General features: G+C 36.1%; 1 protein-coding gene across 6 annotated transcripts in view; it reads left to right on the forward strand.

Moving 5' to 3' along the window:
- FRS2 (fibroblast growth factor receptor substrate 2) overlaps positions 1-9,154 on the forward strand; it is a 58,311-nt gene extending 49,157 nt beyond the window's left edge. For all 6 annotated transcript variants that reach the window (XM_064508946.1, XM_064508943.1, XM_064508933.1 and 3 more), the window contains 2 exons: positions 429-592; positions 1,449-9,154. In XM_064508946.1, coding sequence (XP_064365016.1) covers positions 429-592; positions 1,449-2,399 — 1,115 coding nt within the window. In that variant the 3' untranslated portion in view covers positions 2,400-9,154. The remainder of the gene's footprint in view (positions 1-428; positions 593-1,448) is intronic.
- The last annotated feature ends 244 nt before the right edge of the window (positions 9,155-9,398 follow it).

Raw genomic sequence — 9,398 nt, forward strand, 5'->3', positions numbered from 1 at the left:
CACCTCCTGGGTGATTTCAGTTAATCCTAGGGATGTGGCTTGATATTTGACAATAGGAATTCCAGGTCATTGGTGACTTCAGGGAAATAGAAGTTTCAGGAAATAAGTTTCTATTTTATGGAAACATGTTAGTGGTGGGAAAAAGTTGGATGAGGAGTTTATTGGGAGAACTGTGGTTTGTAACACATGTAGATTTCAGTGGTTGCTTCAGACATGTTTCCCAGTAAATACTGGGATGTTCTACTCTGAAGTTTGCTTTTGCCTTTCCTTCCTTCCAGCAAAGTTGAACCTTGTGACTATTTAATACTGTTTTACATATTTAGATTTCTGTTTTGAAAATTGAGGATGATGATATAAAGCATCTTACTCATATACAATAAAATGTTTCTATTTTAATATGGTTTTGCTTTGGTTTCCAATTGAATCAGCTCCTGGGTTCAATGCACAAAGCCTACCTAATGGCTATCCCAGATATCCATCTTTTGGAGATGCTTCATCACATCCTTCCAGTAGGCATCCTTCTGTTGGAAGTGCACGCCTCCCCTCTGTCGGTGAAGAATCAACACATCCTTTGCTTGTAGCAGAGGAACAAGTGAGTATTTTTCTTTTTCCTTTCATATAATTCGTGTTCAACATCAGTTCACATTTTTATGCTGGTTCTGTATGCTTGTGTTTTCATTTGTGCTTTTCAGTATCGCGTGTAATGTATTTTTTCTGTGTGTTAATTACCTCAGAAAAGTGTTTGTATTGCCGCTTTAAAATTAGACAGTGTAGGATAACTTGCTGGGGAAGGGTAACTATTTTAAGTTGTTCTTTATATATAAAATAAAGATAAATTATATATAAAATACATATTTATATATTTATGTATATGCTTTTTATTTCAATAACTGTATTTTAAACACACAAACTGTATTTTATGATTAAAGATCCTAGTCAAAAAGCTGCTTTGCAAATAAGCTTTCTGTTCGTAGAATCATAGAATAATTTAGGTTGGAAGGGACTTCTAGAGCTGCTTGGCAAAGCGGAACCAAACTCAGGTCCAATTTTGGAGTTAGAGCAGGCTGCTCAGAGCCTTGTCCAATCGAGCTTTGAATACTCCAAGCAGGGAGATTTCACAAAGTCTCTGGGTGTGTGCTGCAGTGTTTGACCACCCTTGTCTGTAAAACTTTTTTTCTCTACTAATAATTTTTTTTCCTGTTTCAACTCGTGTACATTGCCCCTTATCCTTTTGCTGGACAACTCCAAAAGGGTCTGGCTCTGTCTTCTCTTTAACCATCTATTAAGTAGTCGAAAGCAGCAATTAAATTGCTCCTTAGCTGCCTTAAAAAAAAAAAAAAAAAAAAAAAAAAAAAAGTGGGGAGTAAGAAGGAATGAAATTAAAAAAAGAAAAGAAAGAAGTGCAACTAGTATTTGAACTTCCTTTTTTTCTTTTCCCCCTCTTTTAGGTGCACACTTATGTCAACACTACTGGGGTACAAGAGGAAAGAAAAAATCGATCAAGTGTGCATGCGCCACTGGAATCAAAGCTTTCAAACATTGAAACAAGTAAAGTGAAAGAAGATCAGATGTGTACTGATGACAGAGATGCTCAGGTTCTCCTAGAGCCTGAAGGAGTCAAGTTTGTTTTGGGACCAACACCTGTTCAAAGGCAGTTAATGGAAAGAGAGAAACTGGAGCAACTTGGGAGAGACCAAGTTAGCGGCAGCAGCACAAACAACACTGAATGGGACACTGGGTACGACAGTGATGAACGTAGAGAAACGCCATCTGGTAATAAACTGGTATATGAAAATATAAATAGGTTATCAATCCCTAGTGCCTCAGGGGTCAGGAGAGGTCGTTTGACATCAACCAGTACCTCAGATACCCAGAACATTAACAACTCTGCTCAAAGGAGAACTGCGTTGTTGAACTATGAGAACTTGCCATCGTTGCCTCCTGTTTGGGAAGCCCGCAAGCTGAGTAGAGATGAAGATGACACTTTAGGACCAAAGACCCCATCTCTGAATGGCTACCACAATAACCTAGATCCAATGCATAATTATGTCAATACGGAGAATGTAACAGTACCAGCAAGTGCTCATAAAGTAGAATTTACGCGACGTCGGGACTGTACCCCAACGGTCTTCAACTTTGACATTAGGCGTCCAAGTTTAGAACACAGACAGCTCAACTATATACAGGTTGACTTGGAAGGTGGTAGTGACTCCGACAACCCGCAGACTCCAAAAACCCCCACCACTCCACTTCCACAAACTCCAACCAGGCGCACAGAGCTGTATGCTGTGATAGACATTGAAAGAACTGCTGCTATGTCAAGCTTGCAAAAAGCACTGCCCCGAGATGATGGTACTTCTAGGAAAACTAGACATAACAGTACTGACCTGCCTATGTGAGCCTGGAAAGCATTAAATCGTTTGCACCTTTTGTGAAGTTTATAAAATTGAAGATGCAAGTACTTTGCATTTCTTAACACTAACGCCTTTTTATAGACTAATAGAACTTTTTCTGCATATTTCATGTACTTGTCTAACTAAAGGGAATTAATGTAGAGCAAGTATTCATTTAAATAACACTATTTCATTCTATGGTAGTAGTAATTACTGCATAGCAGCATCACCACCTTTCACAGTGCCTCTTTAAATTGATTAGAGTCTGAGTGACATGCCAGTTTTGAATTTATAAATATTCTGGTCTGGTGCCTGTAGTCATTAATGGCATTTATAACACTTTTAAAGCCTCTCGATATGCATTATTAGCAGGTAAACCTAGTCTTTCAAGGTACATATCTTTACATTCAGTCTTCATTCAAATGGCTCCTCCAGAACGAAATGTATGTAATTCATTAATTCACTCAGTTTGACTTACACAAGATATCTTGGTTCATCTCAAGGGATATAAACACCACGCTTCTTATGTCTGTTGTTGTTTTTTTTTTTTTTTTTTTTTTTTAAGACCACATGGGTAAGAAGGCCACAAATTCCCAATAGTTTTCTTAGCTTGTGTGATATCTGAGAGGTCATATCGAAGCTTGCTTGATCAGAGCTGTAAATGCATCTGAAACCAGCCTTAAGTCACTTTTGCTAGAAGAGAGTTTCAAGTCGTGTATCAAGTTCCCTGTGAAATCTGACAAAATTTTGATCTCATTAGTCTTTTGTGAAGGAATTCACAGGTTGGCTGTATGAGTTAAGGCTCTTTCATCATTTCTTAGTTTGGTGTGCCTTCTTTTCTTTGCAGTTTTATGTTTCTTTTTACTTGTCCTATAATGTCTTGTTTCAAGCATCAAAATTTTGTACATAGCTTTAATTATTGTTCAGGGTTGTTTGTGTATTATTCTCCGCATTTGACAAAGAAAGACTCTTGAAGGTCAAATGGTTGTCTTTGTCCAGTGTTCTACTTTTTATGCCTGACAGAAATATCCCAGCTCTCCAGCAGCATGCATTATTGCACAACTGGAAAGATTAATTATGCATTTATTGTCTTCCTCTGAAGCATCAGACACAGGTTACACGGGAGGCAGGGTACTGGACTTGATAGTTCTTAGAGCAAATTGTACATTCTAGCAATGTGCATCCATAGTTGATAGTATACTTTAATTTAGAAAGAATATGTAGTAAATTATCTGAAGGTAGTATTATCTATGAGCATACTTCTTTTCCTTTTGCAGTTGGTGAAGTTGGTTACAATAATAGCTGCTCAGTGTTACAGGTACATCCAGGTATCATGCATTTGTTGAATATGCCAGATGCACCCTTAGCTGTTGTTTTTTTTTTGTTTGTGTTTTTTTAATTCTGAATAATTTTAGAATTCTGGCAGTATTTCCAGTGCACCTGGGTATTAGCAGCAGAAGAGATTACTCTTGAGCCAGTGATTGCAAAGGAACTGACACTTGTGTGAACTGGTGTGATTTAAAAAAAAAAAAAAAAAAAAAAAAAAAAAAAAAAAAAGCCTTGAACTGTGTGTAAGGAAAACATGTGCAAGAAAAGCCATTGGAGGATCTGAAAAAGAATTAAGGGTCTTCATGCAATATTTGAATTGAAGTTTTATTAAAAACAAAACTATTTCCAATCTTTTAAATTGGAGTGTATTCCTGTTCCCTTGTTAATTTTTTCTTTGGTCTTCTCTCAGTTTAGTAGTGGCAACAGTGACAGCACCTGAAATACATGTTCCTTGTCACATCTTTAAGGGATAATATCAGGCAACCTTTTCACTCTGAAAGATGTTCATTGTTCTTTACAGACTATATGGTACTGAAATACCAGATGCACAAAGAACAGTTTGCAGAAGTAAAAGATGAGTCATTGAGACTATTATGAGAAATTTAAGAGATCAAAAAGCTTTTCATCAATGATTTTACTGTCAGCCTATGCATAGTATTGTGATAGGCTTGTTGACATCTGAGGAGAACTTGGTGCTCAAGAAGGTAAAGACTAGCTAGAGCTAGACATTTTGCAGGTCTGCAGTGTTCATGCTCCTTCACATCTTTGCCAGTGCCTCATCTTATGCTGTTGACCAGTCTTCGTCTCTACTGAAGAGAGATTACCAAGTGTTGTGAAATAGGTAGTGGATTAATGATACTGGTGTGATTCTTGTTCCTAGCTTACAGCTCACTTAAATTTGTGAGCCATACTAACACTTCAGCATGTGTTTTGAGGCAAAACTGTTTGATCTAGCTAGCAGCCTAGAAATATTTGGTCCTCATCTGTGTAGCATGGATGTCTCAGAAATGTTAGTTAATTTGATCCTTAAAACATATCTGTGAGGCAGGAAGTAATATTCTTAATTGACAAATAGAGGAAGAGACTTTAGGTAGATCGTAAGTGACCTGCTGAAATTCCAGAACACAAACATGTTCCTCCTTAGTTCTAGTAGGTTGTCCTATACATTTATACTGAATAATCTCAGATACAAAGGATGGTCTGAATAATTTTTTTAAGTTGTTGCAAGTTTGCAAGTCACAATACTTTGTGTGTGGGGGGGTGTTTTCCTAACTCTGGTGCCTGGAATTGAGGACTAACTGAAATGTCAGCTTCTGTGATTTCTGAGTGCTTAGTCCTGGTGTTTTGTTAGTATCCTAAGCAGAAAATACATCAGGCAGAATTTAAGGGAAAACCTTCTATAGCCTTAATTATGTTAATCAGTCTGACACCATATTTTCTAGGAATATCTTTTTATCCTCTTTCATTCTACAGGTGGGATAATGCTTTCTTGTTTTTTGTAAGCTGGAAAAATACTGCATAGTCCCTGTTCCCTGTCTTTAGCATTATTTTCATTACCTTATTTTCTGCCCCTTGAAGTAGATGTAGTTGCAATGCACTTTACCCTTGGAGACTTGGTAAATATTTTTGCAGTTCAGTCTCTTTAAAGGTTGTAATGTTAGGTTTATTGTCTGTAGATCTAGGATTCAGTTTTCAGCTGAAATCTCTCCACAGTATTTAGATCATATTTATTTTGGGCTCACAAGTGTATAGCGTGAGAAGCTACAAATACGGTAACAGTTTTCTTTAATAATTGAGACATGTTAATTTTACATAAACTGTGTCCTGCAAAAATGGCAACATTTCCTTCAGTTCCACTTTTCATCCATAACATGCAATTGACTGCTACTCTTCAAGCACATAAGATGAGGGAAAGTCTTAAACTGTTTCTCCTTCAATGCCGTGATTTGTGAAAATAAATATAACATAAATTAGAGTATCTTTTAAACAAGGAAATTCATTTTCAATTTATAGAGATAATAAAGGTGAAGCAGTGGCCAAAAGTACATAATAAAAATTGCATCAGAAATGCCGTTGGTGAGAATGTAATCCATTAGTTATATCAATTTGAGAAGGAAAATAATACTTTCCTGATATAAAAAGGAGGTACAACTTTAATTTTGTAGTGTTTCTGAGTGACTTCATAAAACAATATAAAAAAGACCATTCTGAAAACTTTAACTGTCCTTAGAGCACTCTTGTTCTAGTAATATTTTTAAAATGTCAACTATGCAGGTGTATTGATCAGTGCATTTTGCATACGATAGGTGTTGAATGTAATGGTGTGCATTTAAACCCTATTCCTGTTCCTATTTAAGTCTACAAAACTTGGTTAAAAAGCTTACATATTTAAATAGACATTTCATATCATAAAGTGCTTAATTTTTTTTTCTAAGATGTTTAGATATTTGTGTGTGTTTGAACCTCTGACTAGGATTTGGATGCAACAAGGTCCACAGAAAGGTTTGAGCTGTAGAAAGTCCAAAACAAGGCTGCTCTTTTGCAGGTGACAGACCAACAGTTGATTTTGTTGGATTTATGCCAGCGTGCATTGGCTCGAAATCTGGCTATGCTTGTCTTGTTTTCATATGTAACTATGTTCACAATGAGACAGAATTGGGAAAGAGCAGACTGTCTATATTCACTGTTGGTGAAGTAAAAAATGCAAGTTCTGATTAATTTCAGTTACTACTCTGAGCATATAATGTTGGGTCTGATTTGGACCTCTATTTCTTAGCAGTATTTTCTTCTTCATGTAAGGTGGAATCAATGGTGAAATGGCATTTCTGCACTGTACTAATTTATTTATGGCTGCAAATAAGATAAAAGTGATTGACTAGGAGCTAATAGTGGACTTAAATCTAAAGTTTTCCCAATTTCCCCTGCAAGAAGCCAAAAGAAGCTTGGTCCTCCAGTTTGTTGGATAGAATTAGGTATTTCTGGAATTTAATTATAAGATCTTTGCCATCCTTCCCTAGAGGTAGCAATTCAGGCATTTATAGTCAACAGTATTTACATTATATAAACGTAAGTTCATTTACAATAACTTTATTTTTAAATCCATATACACTCCAACAAAAAAAAATCCAGAAGAAATTCCACCACAAAAAACTGCGTTAAGATGGAGTCAAGGTTGCTGATGTCCTTCTTACATAATAAATACTAAAAAGACAGGAAGTCTTGAGTTAAGGTGCTTTCACAGTCTTTAGAAGTTCCTCTTCGGGGCAAGATAAGTGAATAAGGAAAAAAAAAAAACATAGCAGCTGTAACTCTGACCAGGTATACATTATTCCTTCTAATACTGTGCTGTAAGGTATAACTAAGTCTGCCAGATGTTTTATTAGGATATTATCCTAACACGGTGTTTACTCCAAATTAACGCAGTATTTTGTTTGGAAGTATGTAGGTGTACAGATAGAAATAGAATATGAGATAAAAGTTACCTTTAAAGTTCATGAAACAAGTGTTGGACATATCTATATTTTTATATATTACAAAGGGCATTTGAAATTTTTTCTTGCAGTTTTAGTAATTATTTAGTGTGGTAATATACATATATTGTGACAGTGTCTTCTGATATATCCATTACTTTGGTGTAATTCTATTTTATGTAGCAAATATGTGTATATACAAAGGAGATTATGTAAAAAAAATATGATTAGAAATAGGCTTGAGCCCTTCAGAACAGGGACTGTCTTCCTCTGTGTCTGTAAAGTACTTAATGCCTTGGGGTCCCAGTCTGAGACCTTTGGTGACTGAATGATGGAGCGATGAATACGGAGGGCACCTCTTCTGCTTTTGAAGAGAAGCCTTAGTACGAAGGTGCCGTGATGCTCACCTTGCTGCTCCCCGCTGCTGGGGCTGTGCTGTACACGGCTGTTCCCAACACCACCTGCAGACATCCCTGATTGCCCCGAGCCAGCGTGTCCCTTGCCCCAGTCCTTCCCTTGGGTGGTAGGAGAGGAAGCCTGAGGTAGGAGTTTTGATGTCATTAGGGAATCTTTCTTGTCAGTAGGGCGATCCTTCCAGAGCTTGTTTGGGCCTCATGCAGCATCCTTTGAAGCCAAATGAATCGAATGCATTGACTTCAATGGTCACTGGATGTGTTCCTACACGATCAAGTTCTGCTGACATAACAGCTCTGTTATACCTGAGGACCTGGTTGGTCGAGTTCTTCAGGAATGGTCTAAAAATACTGTAAAAATATAAATATATTTAATTACATGTACTGAGAAAATCCTATTTGTTGTGGTCAGAGTTCAGATTACTATGTGAATTTTGATTTCTTAGTCATACTTGCATATATATTGCTTTAACTATTATGTATGAAAGAGGAAGTGATTCTAAAGTGTGTGAAAGTTCAGGATTACACCTGTATTTTTAATGGTTATGTTATTTAGGAGTGGATCTCAGCAAATTTAACTCCATATTAATGCAGTTTTTTTGCATTAGAATATGTGTATATCATACACCCACATTTTATATATAATATGTTATATATTTGGTACTAACTTTGTATTTTCCCTGAAACTTGCCAAATCCTGAACACAGATGTTCTCACTTGTAAGACTTTGGTACTTAATGACTGAATGTATAAGAAGTGCTCTAGTATGAAAGAAAATAGTGTCATATGGTATCCCACAATGTAGAATGTCTCAACCAGCAGGCGTGTTGCCTTTTTTGCGTGTTACATCTCATTCCGTTGCAGCATCACCTTATGTCTCCTGAAGCATTGTCTGTGTTTTTAACTGAGCAGCAGACCTGCCGTTACAGTATAGCTGAACACAGTTCTAGCATGAAAGCTGACCGATAGTAGTAAGAATACAATAGTCACCAGTGTGCCACAAATGCATTTGTTAAATGCAGAAATACACATATCTACAAAGGCCAAAATCTTATGTTGTATGTTCCTTTCTTGTCATTACATTGTATGATATTGTAAGATTGTTGTATGTCCTAATTTGCATTATAAAATGTTTTTTCCTACTTAAAGGCATAAATATAGCAACTTTGTATAAAGGTAGCTTTCTAGATTTTTATTTCTTTTATATATAAAAAAAGTCTAAACAGTGGGAGTACCATTGCCAAATTGTTTATAAAGTTTCAGTTAACTTGCCCTGTTGAATTAATTTTTTACAAACATTCCTTGTTTCTTTTATGACAAAAGTGATACTCTACTATGCAGAAAGAGTGTATTTTTATGCCATTCCAAATCAACCTTAAAAAAATTAATTTCACTTGTTTTAAACTTTTGTTATTGAGAAAGCTTACCAAATGTGCATTTTAAAAAAATGTATTATGTATTATGACAACGTTGTCCCCTTTACCAGTGCCAACTTCATTTGAAAAAAAAATTGTAGCATGGCAATAAACTATTGATTTTACATTGAAAATAGTGCGTGGGTTACTTCAGTGTTTACTAATGGGAAGGATGTTCACTGTCAGTATTGCTGTATTGTACTTTGTTAGTTTTAAAAAAAAAAAAAAAAAAAGCTTTTTGCTTCTCTTAAATCATTGTTCCAGGTACCTAGCTGTGTGTGATTGGTTGGTTGGTTGTTTTTTTCCTTCCCCTTGTATTCCACTGGTGTTTTATTAGTGGTAAGGAAATAGAATGTGATGACTTGGAGTTTGGAAGTC

This window comes from Dromaius novaehollandiae, chromosome 1 (genome assembly GCF_036370855.1).
Source record: "Dromaius novaehollandiae isolate bDroNov1 chromosome 1, bDroNov1.hap1, whole genome shotgun sequence".
NCBI classification, from domain to species: Eukaryota; Metazoa; Chordata; class Aves; order Casuariiformes; family Dromaiidae; genus Dromaius; species Dromaius novaehollandiae.